Below are 13,585 nucleotides of genomic sequence, written 5' to 3' on the forward strand. Positions count from 1 at the left end.
GATAGCTGGGTGTCGATTAGGGATAGAATAACAGTACGAGTCGTGTGTTGTTGATTAAAATGATAGCAGAATCGAATATCATCCCAAAATAAAACAGAGAAAGCAAATATAAACACAAAACAGAGAAAGCACACATAAACACATAAAATCAACAAGTGTACCTGATGACTTGTCAAATTCGAAACATATAAAATCGAGAGATAGATTGTCTGCGGCTACTAGACATCGACTAACCAAGGCAACTCGACTATTCACAGTAGACTTGTCATCACTTCCGACTCTAGAGGTTGTGTTTCTGCCTCGATTCTTGGGCATTCCACACGCGCCTCCTAGGTCATACTTGTGAGTTCAGGTCGTTGGAGTCCATCGAAGCCTTGGTGAGATGAATAAAATACAGAACAAACTGCTAAGGTTAGGGTTTCACCCCTTGGCTTAGCAATTTCTTCCTTGTTTTTAGTAAAATCGAGAAGAACTTTCTTCAAAATGGGGGTTTCACACTTGATTTGGTATAATTCTCCTCGTTTATTGACGAAAATATCGAGATGAAGGAATAAAATCCCCATAAGTCAGGAAATTTAGTCGGGAGTTTGCGGTTTTCACACCTCTTCCTGACTGAATCGCCTGACGTTAGTTGAAAATCTGAGCGCAGTGATAGTGAAGAATTACAGAATAAGGCACATAAATTGGGTCTGATGGTTCCTAACTATAGTCTAGGTCTCTAAGACAGTGACCCGGACTAGGTCGTGTCTGCCTAATTCCCTATAGTTATGGCTCTGATACCAATCTGTCACACCCCAACCGATGGCGGAATCATCGGTGCGCGGCACTGAGCGAAACAGATTGTCCAGAAGTTTCCACAACAACTATTATTACAAATTCAGTTTAATGATACGTCCCATACCGTATCCCAAATAAATAAACAAGTTATCATAGAAGCAACTAGGCAAATAAATTCCGTTCCGACAACTCAGATTTAATTATTACAAACCAATTGAATAAAAGTATTGCTTGAAGTCATTAAGACTTATCCGGACAAGATCTACAGACAGCTAATGCCATAGACCCCGGATCGGACAACTCCAACGGTTCCATGGCAATTGTTTATTTGCTTCTAGAGACCCCTAGGTAGACCACGACCTACATCTATTCGTTGGCCTCTAGAGCTTTATTCTAGCCTCGCTTCCCTAGCAGATAAGCATCCTAATTACCTGTCACATACGTTAGAATATTGTCAATACATAAAATGTAAAGGTGAGCACACAAGTTTAGTAATAACATATAGAGTTCGAATAGTTTACGCATAACCAGGCACGTACGCAGATAGTGATTTTATCATTCTAATCTGTTGATCAAGTCGGTCGATCGAGCGTTTCGCTCGATCGGCTAGCTCACTCGATCGGCTAGGAACTTCAGGAGTGGTCCTCCGCTGGATGTCACTCGATCGAACAGTCTGTTCGATCGGCTGACATTCTCTACTACGAACGAGTTGTAAAAACGATTAAGTGTTGAAGCATAGTATCTCATGATCCGAACAGTAATGTTTACCAATCGAGTGACATGTTCGATCGAACACTACTTCGTCAATACTATACCTCATGAAATCTTGAAAGTGTGGGACCCTGTGCTAGCCGATCGGCTGGCCCGGTCGATCGGCTGGCATGTCCGATCGGCTGGGCTGTTCGAACAGCCTAGCCGTTCGGCCAGCATTTCCGACCTGGTCGGCCTTTCGTCTAACACTTGGCTGTTTGTTTATTTGTCATTCTTCTAAGGTATCTTGACAACGTGTTGAACTATGATAACCCTCGTTCCTACTTGTTCCCTTGGCTCGAACAGGAATCACCCAAGTCCGTCCGGTGAACGGTTTGGAGTGTTGGTTTAGAGTTTAACCCGAAATCGGTGAACCTTGTTTATAGGACCCGAATCTTGAACCTTTTAACTATTTGAATGATTAGTTAGCCGGTGCAAGCTCCGTTTCTATCGGTTTGAAAGCATTGAGTGTAAAAGAGTTGAAAGAAAGTTGGAAATCCTTCTTTCAATCCTTCACATCATGAAGATGTTTAGATCTATGATGGATCTTAACTTGTTTATGTGGAAATCGGTTAGATCTAAGCTATTCATGGTTGAATGATGCCAAAGTTTGAAGTTCTTCAAGAACACCATGATGACATCACCCAAGAACACTTAGATCTTGGTGATTTCACGGTTAGAATTCAAGTTTTGAAAGATAGAAATGTGTAGAATCAAGTAATGATCAAAAACGTACAAGAATTAGAGTGAAAACTTACCGGGATTGAGAGAAATCTGAGAAAAGGTGAAGAAGATAGCTGGTTCGGTCAGAGCTTTCCAAAAATGGAAAGTATGACAATGACAGCCCTATTTATAGGCTTCCAAAAGAGGAAAGTGGCAGCCGATCGGCTGGGAGCTCCGATCGAGTGGGCTGCTCGATCGGCTGGCAAGGTGCTAGCCGATCGGCTGGCCTGTTCGATCAGGATGCTTCCTGTTCGATCCGCCACGCACTTCGAGTATTTTGCGACGATTTTCGACGTTTCGATTTCGATGGACGATGATACGGATACGATAGAGTTCCTAGTCAAATTACTTTTAATCCCAACCACTATATCTAACATACAATCTTCTATAAGTCACGTTTCGATGTCGGTTTCGATTGAGTTCGATTGCTTTTCGAGTTTCGATTCGATTTTCGATTGATTTGCTTGAATACCACACCAAACATAAAGTACGCACGCACAAGTAACACATAAGGCACACACACACGTATAATAATACCACAATTCGCAGAATTCGAGTCTCGAGTTCGATTGATTGTTAGATCGGTTTGATTACTGATTGGTTATCTTTATCGCATTGTTACTCCCTATCATTCACAGTCGTAGATCGGTTCGCGTTAAAACACATTCGATTACTTCGGTTCTTGCTGATTACAACACTTACTCCACATAATACAACTAAAACACAAAATCGACTATCTACAGTCAAAGAAAGTCAAAGTTGACGTGGACTTTGACTTTGACATTTGAAAACACGGGGTGTTACAACTGAACCTACAATCAGACACTGGTTCTGGCATCCCTACCTCTTGTGCATCCATGTCTTCGATATTTGGCCAAAATTCGCAACCATCGAACAAAGACACTAAATATCATACATTCATTAGCATGACACAAAAATTAAAAAATATAGTTTGAATGCATATAATGGAATTTAAGATAGATATCTCTCTTAAAAATGCAAAAAATACCTTTAACTAAGCTGTTCATTCACTAATCACTACCCTGCACATATATGAACATCATATACATATTAGTATATTACAAAATTTGGCTGGTTCTAAAATATTAATCGATTTGACTCATCACCAACGCATATTAATCCATTAATTAAGAATAAAAATGATTTAGTGATCAAATAAACGACCCAGTAATAAGACTGATTGATCACTACGTATTGAAAGTGTTAAAAGTATCATGTATGTTAAATATTATACTTATACTAATACACTCATACTAAACAAAAAAAAATAAATCTAACAACAAACCTTCTGGAGTTAATTGCAGCCAACGTCATCGCGATGCTTCGACCAAAATCCACTCAACGATACAGATCTATAAAACATTGTCATATCGCCGTCACTGAACCTATAATCCGACGCTGGTTCCGACATCGCTTTCCAATCAACCTCTCGTATTCACCGATTTCGCCGTCAAATACTCCATAACAGATAACAGTTTCCAATTAAAATCAAAAGTTCTTCACAGAATCTGTAGAAAAAAATAATATACGGAACCTACCAAGAACAAAAACTCATCCCACGAAAGAAAACACGAAAATAAGCGTAGCCTACCACTCAATTCACAACCCACTGGAACCTTTATCTCACAACTGAGCGTCCCAGCATTATATATATTTAATGTTAGGGTTACTAATCTTTACAATACTCAAGAAATTATAAAGTTAGGGTTATTAATCTTTAGAATAAACCCCAAATTTGGGAAGATCGTACAACAAAAACTCAAACATAGATGAAATCTAAGAAAAACATAAACAAATATCAGTGTAACATATACAAATACATGATTAATTAAACAATATAATGGATTCAAGAAGATAAATTACCTTACCGAGATGAAGAAGAAGTCGATCAAACAAAGGTGGCAGGGAATGTCGGAGAGATTAGTCGCCAAAGTGGAATCGCGAAATAGATTTAGGGTTTCTGATTTGAATATCAAAATCAAATGATAATGAGAACATTTATCAACAGATTAGAATGATAAAATCACTATCTTTAATCGGAACTATTGTTAATCTAACCTTGATTCGAATTGATGGATTGAAGATCTTTGAATATCAGTGGCGACAGAGAGGGAAGGAGGAGAATGGGAGAAACCCTAGAATATGAGGGAAAGAATAAGTGAAACGGCGTCTATTCATTTGCCGCTCAAAGAGAGAATTGGAAAAACGCGTGAGGGATGGATTGTTTTGACGGTCATTATAGGAAAAGAGGTATTAATCAAATGACAAGTGTCAACTAATGGGTTAAGCTAATGACAAGTGGCTAAAGATTATTTTGTTTTATTAGAAGCAGTAGATAGATAGTTTTTGATTGTTGGAATTCTTTTATAAAACCTTGTATTATATAATATATATCGAGTAAACCCCCTTTCTTACCCTCACAAACTCTCTCGATCATCTTCTTCCTGAATTTCTGAAATTCAAACCTTCAAAAATCCGTCAAAACCACAATCTTCATCTGCACCAATCACCATGATTCTCACATAAAAAAAAAACCCTAATTTCGATTGCTCACTGTACAAGTCATCCGTCAACTCATCGTCACAATTTCCTTCGAAAACCCTAGCGTATGTATACATGCGTATATACTCACGGAAGATGAAGACCGTTTGCAACAAAAATCTCGACGTTTTCGATTTTAAACCGGATGATCCTCCTAGAAATGCGATTGAGAAGTATACTTTTCTCGAAACCGGTACAGTTTATTATAAATTTTTATTTCATTTTTCGGATTTATGTGTATGTATAGGTTTGAATTTTGTGTTTTTCAGTTTGTGTTGACCGTTGTTTAATGTGTTATGTAGTTTAGTTAGTTGAATGTTGTTATGAGATGTGGAATTTCTATTCATTTTAGTGTGATTTTTGTTTTTTTAATATGATTTTTAGGGTATTTGTGTATGTATAGATGTGAATTTGTGCTGACTGTTGGTTAATATGTGTGTGTGTGTGTGTGTGTGTGAATATTGTTATTACAAGATGTATAATGAAGGATCAAATTCTGTTGATTTTTTATTGATGATGATGATGATGTTGGTGATTTGTTAGTTGAAGATTGTTAGGGTTTTGTGGTGATGCATCAGTGTTGGATATGTGTTTTGGTAGTTTATGATCTAGGTGTTGAATGCAGTATATACCGTCCACAAATACGATTATAGGAAGATACTAGGTTTGTAGTTTGTACTCGATCGAAAGCAGAAGCTAAGGGTAGCGTTCAAAAACCCTAGATGTTGTAGCGCTTAAAAGTTCATGTTCATATATCAATACTACTTACTATTTTAACTTAGGTAGTGTAGAAGTGAAATGATGTGTGGGGTAAGAACAATGATCTAGATAAGTGGTTGCCTCGATCTTTTTACAGTTTCAGAAGCAAAGTTGACACAGTGAATAGTGAATACCACTTTGTAGCGGTTGAAAATTATAGTAAACAAATGTGGTAAACGTATGGTAATATGTGCTTGTCAGTGTCACTTTTCCAGTTGATCTGGATGTGTGTTGTTAATTTTATAAAGTTTTTGGAGAAAAAGAAATGTTTAAATGAGGCAATGAAGTGTACCAAAGGAAACGGGACTTGTTATAAACATTGAAGATTGACATTTCAGTTTTGTAAGAGTCAAAAAGTGTGTCAGTTTAAGTTGATTAAATTTCCATCCGTGGTCCTGCGTTATTGTGTGTGAAAAAGAGATGAATAGAATGTAAATATGAACACCAAGGGTGTAAAGGTGGATACTCGCTATGGCTCGTTTTCTAAAGCAGTCTGTAATCTTATCATATTAAAACCTCTATAGTAAAAAACACACAAGCGCACAACGCATACACCTAGGCGCTCAAGTGAGTGAGTTTGCCACTGCGTTTCAAGGAGATGTGGAGGCACTGTTCATCCAAAGGCCTAACAGTGGAGTTTCAGGAGTTCTTTTTTTTAGCCTTTGGACGTTATATTTTTAACCGTAAGAACCCATAAGCAGCAGTCTGCCACTCTTTCACTGATCCTATTAAAGGGATGATTCAAACTGCTAATTCTATTAGGGATTTTTTGTTATATTTGTGGAATTGTATTTGATTTTTTTAAAGTTTATATGCCTATTATGTATACATACTATATTATAATACATATAAGGAGGACACAAAGGTAATTTTACATAATTTTAAGAGTTTAAGTAGTTACAACTTTTAAAACATAATGTTGACTTTCAAACCAACTACCTCCCACGATTTTTATACGGGCATAACTTTTTCATGCGAATTTTTTAAAATTACACCATAAAAACAAGTATTCTATTCTCTTTCATATGAGTATGGTATTGCTATAATCATAGTTATTAAAGGCGCTAGGCGCACAGGCCTCACCTGGGGCCTAGGCGGAAGGCGCAAAAAAAAGCAAGGGACTGAGAAAAAAAGAGCGCACACTGAAAAAAATTAAAAATATTTTACGTATTAGAAAATTAATACTATTATTTAAATAAAATAAACAAAAGCTACTATATAACATTTAGCATCATCTACTTAGTACCAAAAGTTGTAAATTATTAGTGTAGAAAAGTAGTTATCCTTAGATAAAAGTAGAAATCTGGCTAAAATCTTGCCAGAATTTATATAATCTCCGGAATCTAGGAATCTCGCCGAAATTTGTGCCGAACCATCACCTAGAGAATTAAAGCGCAATTGCCTCACCTAGCTTGGAAAATAGGCCTACGCACAAGAGGCGATGGCTTTTAACAACTATGGCTATAATTTTTCTTAATCTGAAAAAAAATTAACTTGTTACGTGATTACCAGTGTCTGGGTTCCCCACTGCATTGCACGGACACCCTCTGGACCGCTATTCGCTATTGACAACTATGGTTTCTTTGTGTTTATATTGTATTTTTATTAAGTTAACTTTTACATGACACGATGCGTTTTTGCGATTGTTAGCCCCCTTACGTTTGTCGTTATTCTTTGCAGCTGCTTCCGGAAAAAGTATATCAGCAGAGGAGATTAACTACGTTCCGTCTCTAGACATTGATACCATCAACATGAATCACATGGCTACCACCCTAGTAGAAAATCCTTCTGTTGGAATGACGGCTGTTACAAATCATGCTTTTAAAGTTGTTAAACAGCGACCTCTATCAAGTATAGAACTCAGAACTGATTTATCCGAATCAGAAGTCAATGCGGCTGCCACATCAGCGTCACCTAGCAACAACAGATTAAAGTCAGCCATGCTAGATCTGTTGCCTAGTCATTATGAACTTGTATGTTCTGATTATCCGTGTTCAGGATCCAAATTTCATTTGAGGTGCTCACGTAAGCTGAACTGATTGCAGGATGAGGCAGGTGGAACGGGCACAGATGCAAATGGAAGCATGTGTGACAGATCTTCGTCTTCTTCTGATGTTGCAGACGATGATGGTAATAGCAATATTTTACTTTGTTACATCATGATTCATGAAATGCTGAGAACGGTTGGTCTTGTGTAAATTTTGTAACTTTCTATTTAGTAGTTTAGAAATGTTTTGGAAAAACATTCTTCATTTCCCTTCTTTTTGCCTATGCAGTTAGTATTGGTGATATATTGGTGTCCATGTAAAATATCGGTGTCAAATATTGGTACCGATATTATCGGCAGCATTGAGCGTTATTTGAACCAATATATCACCGATGTTCTGGATATCAATACCTTTCTTCTTATTGCTACTATTAGTGTTTTAAGTCGTAATTGTTAATGGTAGGAGAGTATACTGAATTGTTAGTGTTAAATTGCTATATATATATATATATATATAAATTCTACATGATATTAAAATTGTCGATATCCCACCGTGATAACCACCTATACCTCAAATATCAGTACTTGACCGATATCCGATTTTTTACCGCATTAACTGCATAGCTTTTTGCTATGTTGAAATTTCCTTTTAGCCATCTGATACGTTATTTATCATTCAATTGTACCAGCTGGACCATCTTCAGATAACTGCATAGACGACTGGGAAATGGTAAGCACTTCTGCAACTCTTCGGTTCGGACATTAGTTTTTTTTAATGGATATTTTCTAATCCTTTTTTTTTGTACAATTGACAGGACAGTGAAGATACAACAACAGTTGTCTTGTACCCTGATCATGTGATATATCGTGGTAGTTATTATACAGATTGTTCGATATCTTTTACTAGCGGTTTCGTTGAACTGGAGGGTTCAGAAGTAGACGGAGATGAAAGAACCCTAAAATGCAAGTGGGGTATTGAAGATTTACTTCATATCACATCTCATTGGTATGAACGGGTAAGTACATCTTCGATCTTTATAATATACCCGTTATTCTTTTTCTGGCTTTTTAATGAGAAACAAAAGTTTGCATATAGAACACAGAGAAAGACGAACATAGTAGAATGAGAACAAGTATATATATATATATATGTGTGTGTGTGTGTGTAACATGTTCTGTGGAAAATATATATTCATGTCTGATAATAGCTGCCAATTATTATTGATTGTGTGTAGGTTGAGATGGCCATGGTGAAGATTCATGTACTTACAAAAGATACAAAGCATGATAAAATTGTTGAATGCGCTTCAGGTTATAGTCGAAAAGCTTTTAGTATTACTTGTTAGATGTGCATGTTTAATAGATAATATGAACGATGTGCTTAATTTGGCCAAATGAATTAGATGCAACTAAGGATCTTATATTTGAATTTTGTCTTGCCTATTTATACATTGTTCAGGCACTGAGTTGAAATTTGCAGTTATCGACTCTAGCTGGCACGAGAGACTCGAAGCAATTGTTTCTTTGAACAAGACATACAAAGCTTTATGGACCAGTATGCTTGAATCGGAGTGAGTTTTTTGGTTTTTCTTACAAGTTCTAGTATTAAACTTTGTATCATTTTTATAATGTTACGTAACTTCATTGTCGGTTTGCAGAGACACCGTGGTTGGACACTCTGGCGTATCTTCTTCAAAATATATTCCGGTGTAAGTAAAAGAATGGAATATTATTAATTATTAATTATTATTATTATTATTAATATAACAATAGAGGGTGTCTTAGGAATAGTACCTAAGACACAACCTCTATTTTTTATTGTTTTTTGCCATATTTACAACAATGCCATCCATGGTTTTTTTTTCTTTTTGTGTATACAAGTCTTAATTTTTTAGCATTGCCACTTACACTACCTCAACTTTCTAAAAACTTTGTAAAATGTCATTTTGACCCCACCTCAAGTTTTACGTGCTTATTTTTTATGTGCGTGGGTCAAAATATAAAACGTTTTCATGCTTATTTTTATGTGCGGTTTTGGTTGGTCTACGTTTTGTTCGAAAACGAGTAGGGTCAAATATAATATGTTTTCACTAGGCGGTATAAATTCGAGTTACTTTACATTTCGACTCCGCCACGGTGCATGGTACCATTTTTAACGTAAAAAAACACTATTTTCTTACGTGGTTGCACGTTTCGTTATAAATCCAAGTTGGTTTACGTTTCGATGTACATTGTCTTGGTAATGAGTCAGGTCAAATATAATACGTTTTCGTACTTATTTTCATGTGCGTTTTCAGTTGGTCTACGTTTTGCCGTAAATTTTGTTCGAAAACGAGTCGGGTCCGGTCAAATTATTGAAAGGTATAAGTTTGAGTTACTTTAAGTTTCGAAGCCGTCGCAACGCACGGCGGGTCAAAATACTAGTTAAGAAAAATCTTGAAAATCGTATTGATAAATGATATGCTGATTCCTGCTTGTTTATCTATTTTATAATATAAAAGTTATATTTATTTTTTATTTTGCGCTGAATGCTTCCAGCTTTGACCGGCCTTTTGAAGAGGTTGTGTATCCAAAGGGGGATGCCGATCCCGTTTCTCTAAGTAAACGAGACTTTGATCTACTACAACCCGACACATTTGTCAACGACACCATCATTGACTTTTATATCAAGTATGTTTATGACTTTATTCTCCTTTACGGCGATGCTATTGATATTAGCATGTCTTATACTTTTAATTTACTTGTTAGTTATAAAATATTAAATTACGACAGGTATTTGAAGAACAAAATCAAGCCTGACGAGAGCCGCAAGCTCCACTTTTTCAATAGCTTCTTTTTCCGGAAGCTCGCGGATCCCGATAAAGATCCACTTGATGCTTCTAAAGGCGGGGTTGCTTATCAACGCGTGAAGAAATGGACGAGAAAAGTCAACCTTTTCGAGAAAGATTATGTTTTTATTCCTATAAACTATAAGTGAGTGACTGAAATATACATCGCTCTGATTTTACTAAATTATTATTCCCATCGATTGAGATCTATATTTTTGTTTCGACAGTTATCATTGGAGTCTTATCGTCATGTGTCATCTTGGAGAAGTGGCAACATATGAAGGTCGGTCTCTTAATAAATTTAAGAAAAGAGTTAAGTACACGGATGGTCCCTGTGGTTTATCAAAATTTTGGATTTGGTCCCTAGCTTTTTAAAAGTACACAGATCGTCCCTGTGGTTTGTACTTTGTAACGCATTTAGTCCCCAATCAACAAATCTAAAGGTCTTAGCATGTCCAAGTTAGGGACTAAATGTGATACAAAGTGCAAACCACAGGGACCATCCTTGTACTTTTGGTAAAAGTTGGGGACTTAATGCGTCACAAAGTGCAAACCACAGGGACCATCCGTATACTTTTAGAAAGCTAGGGACTAAATCCAAAATTTTGATCAACCACTGGACCATCTGTGTACTTTACTCTTCAAACAAATATTGGTCTTGCTCGATTAATGTTATATTTTAACTGGTTCAGATGAAGATGTAAACGAGTCGATGAACGTTCCGTGTGTGTTGCATATGGATTCTTTGAGAGGCAGTCACACTGGTCTACAAGGTCTTGTGCAAAGGTATTGACTATTTGACTATTGAATCTCTCTTATCTAAATATTTTAAGTGTCGTAAAACGTGTAAATTGGGATATGGCAATGCAGTTACCTGAAGGAGGAGTGGAAAGCGAGGCAACATGAAGTTTCTGAAGACATCGCCTCGAGATTTGATAATTTGAGATTCATCTCTCTGGAGGTATATAACGCGTAGCTTCCATTAGGGGTGTTTATATTCGATAATTTGTTTATTATAATTATTGAAATCCAATTTCATATGTTTTATGCAGTTACCGCAGCAGCAAAATATGTTCGACTGTGGTCTGTTCTTGCTCCACTATGTAGAACTATTCTTGGAGCAAGCTCCTCTACACTTTAATCCTTTTAAAATCTCAAAGAGCTTTAACTTTGTAAGTTATTATTTTACCCTCGCGTTTTTGCACATTATAATTAGAGTAAAATGCCATTTTCCTTCCCGAGTTTTGGCCAATTTTGTCACTTTCGTCCAAAGGTTTGTTTTTTCGCATCTGGATCCAAAAAGTTTTGAAATCTTTCCATTTTCATCCGGCTCGTTAACTCCATCCATTTTCTCTCTTAAGTCGGGGGACTTTTCGTCTTTTTTGTTAACGTAAAGGGCAATTTGGTGATTTTGGTCTTTTGAATACTTGTACATTATGCTATATGCTTGTACATAAAGTGAAACAGACCGAATTGCCCTTTAAGTTAACAAAAAAGACGGAAATACCCCTGACTTAACGGAGAAAATGGATGAAGTTAACGAGCCGGATGAAAATGGCAAGATTTGAAACCTTTTGGATCCAGGCGGAAAAATAAACCTTTGGACAAAACTGACCAAACCTGAGGGACGAAAATGACATTTTACTCTTATAATTATTTGTAAATTATAATTACGAGTTTGTTAACTGCATATTTTCAGCTAAACGAGGACTGGTTTCCACCTGCGGAGGCATCTCTCAAACGAGTAGTTATTCAGAAATTAATCTGTGATCTTCTCGAGAACCCAAATCAGGAACCTTCTTTATCCACCGCTGATGATGACCAACGGTGCCACGTCAGCAGTCTGGATACGAATGCTCATAAGGATACCGTTGTGAATTTATCCTTAACTCATCATCAAAGTTCTCATGATCATAAGAAAACCGAGATACCATCATCATCAATACAATGTGCTGATGATGATCCTAACGTAACCGTGAAGCCATCTTTTAGTTTGAAATTCAACTGTGCAACCACTTTCGATGAGTGCGGATCTCAAGATGGCAGTGCTCGGGACCAGGAGACGATTAATAACAATCATGAGTCGTTACCGGAAATTCAAATCCTGGGGTGTGATGTTTCCGTAGAAGTGGTCAATGGAAGCCGTCAGCTCGATTCGGAAACCGATCAACCAACGTTGATGGATATAATGATGCCCGGGTCATCATTTGGGTTTCTTGATATGCAAATTGATGGTTCGGAAAACGCTTCAGGTTTGGAATCGGATGTGCAGCACGCTACCAAAAAGATGCGGATGACACAACCAATAGTTCTGTGAATAGTGCTGATTATTGCGGTTTAGGAGTGAATACTGATGTTTCTTTTGCTCTTTGCGGGGATCGTTAGGGTTTTGTATTTGAATCTTGAGAGTATTAAAATGATGAGGAGCAAGGAGATCCCATTAAAGTCTAGAGGGTTTTTTTTTTTTTTTTTTTTTGTGGATTTAAGGTCTGGTTGAGAAAGAAATTGGTAGTTGATCTCAAGGCTTGTATGCAATGTTTTGCAGCATTCTTGTTACTAATGGTATGGGAAAAACCCTTGAAAACTTAGATTTACAACTGTTTTGAGATAGGAAGACGTAGTAGGGGTGTGAAAAAAAATCCAAATTCGAAACCGAACCCGAAGTTATAATTCCGAAATATCTGAAAAAAAAAGATTGGATATCCGAAAACTGTGATTTTCGGATTCAGAGGGTTTTTATAAAATTTTGGATATCTGAATTATTTGTTAGAAATCTCAAATCTTGGAGTAAATCTATGACAATCTATATCTCAACTATTACTACTAACAAATTTTTAAATTTGATACTTTTTTTAAAGCTTTTGTTTTCAAACTACTTATCAATTTTTTTCTTTGTAAAGAACTGACCTTACTATATAAAATTTAAGCACTTTCAAATAATCATAGTTTTTACACTTCCGTTATCAATTTTGTCATTGAATTGCTTATTCGATAAATGATACGTTAAACATGAAAGTTAGATTATGCATTCATCTCTCTATAGCCATTGAGTTGGTGCTCTCTATATTTTTTAAAGAAACAAATAAGATCATTTACTATTAACACTAAAAAATGAAGGGCAAGTAAACACTTTTTATCAAAGTAGATTATTATAAATTTATAATCAAGTACAAAGATTGAATCTTGGCTATCAATCTAT

At 36.4% G+C, this 13,585-nt stretch overlaps 1 protein-coding gene and 1 long non-coding RNA gene across 3 annotated transcripts; one reads left to right on the forward strand and one right to left on the reverse strand.

Moving 5' to 3' along the window:
• Positions 1-3,253: 3,253 nt before the first annotated feature.
• On the reverse strand, positions 3,254-4,397 carry LOC110909905. Its single transcript, XR_002575714.2, has 4 exons — positions 4,330-4,397; positions 4,135-4,231; positions 3,557-3,779; positions 3,254-3,293 (listed from the first exon to the last, which is right to left on the reverse strand). It is a non-coding gene; the product is annotated as an uncharacterized LOC110909905 (long non-coding RNA).
• A 256-nt stretch (positions 4,398-4,653) lies between these two features.
• On the forward strand, positions 4,654-12,974 carry LOC110912049 (probable ubiquitin-like-specific protease 2B). 2 transcript variants are annotated; one of them, XM_022156719.2, is made up of 15 exons: positions 4,654-5,005; positions 7,252-7,544; positions 7,617-7,701; positions 8,248-8,288; positions 8,374-8,574; positions 8,794-8,869; positions 9,018-9,129; positions 9,217-9,267; positions 10,097-10,228; positions 10,331-10,531; positions 10,614-10,669; positions 11,079-11,172; positions 11,257-11,347; positions 11,439-11,558; positions 12,086-12,974. In XM_022156719.2, the coding sequence occupies exons 1-15, from the start codon at positions 4,888-4,890 to the stop codon at positions 12,701-12,703; spliced, it is 2,289 nt and encodes a 762-aa protein (XP_022012411.1). In that variant the 5' UTR covers positions 4,654-4,887; the 3' UTR covers positions 12,704-12,974. The 2 variants fall into 2 exon arrangements, with proteins under 2 accessions (XP_022012411.1, XP_022012412.1); XM_022156720.2 differs by having other exon boundaries at positions 4,689-5,005; positions 9,039-9,129.
• The last annotated feature ends 611 nt before the right edge of the window (positions 12,975-13,585 follow it).

The sequence above is a fragment of the Helianthus annuus genome, chromosome 15, assembly GCF_002127325.2.
Source record: "Helianthus annuus cultivar XRQ/B chromosome 15, HanXRQr2.0-SUNRISE, whole genome shotgun sequence".
In the NCBI taxonomy this organism is placed as follows: domain Eukaryota; kingdom Viridiplantae; phylum Streptophyta; class Magnoliopsida; order Asterales; family Asteraceae; genus Helianthus; species Helianthus annuus.

Excerpts from the sequence above, each read along its gene's own strand:
- LOC110912049 (XM_022156719.2), top strand. The coding sequence starts at position 4,888 with ATGCGTATATACTCACGGAAGATGAAGACCGTTTGCAACAAAAATCTC. Across the intron at positions 9,268-10,096 it reads TCTTCAAAATATATTCCGGT|CTTTGACCGGCCTTTTGAAG; the intron begins GTAAGTAAAAGA and ends GAATGCTTCCAG. Across the intron at positions 10,229-10,330 it reads ATCATTGACTTTTATATCAA|GTATTTGAAGAACAAAATCA; the intron begins GTATGTTTATGA and ends AAATTACGACAG.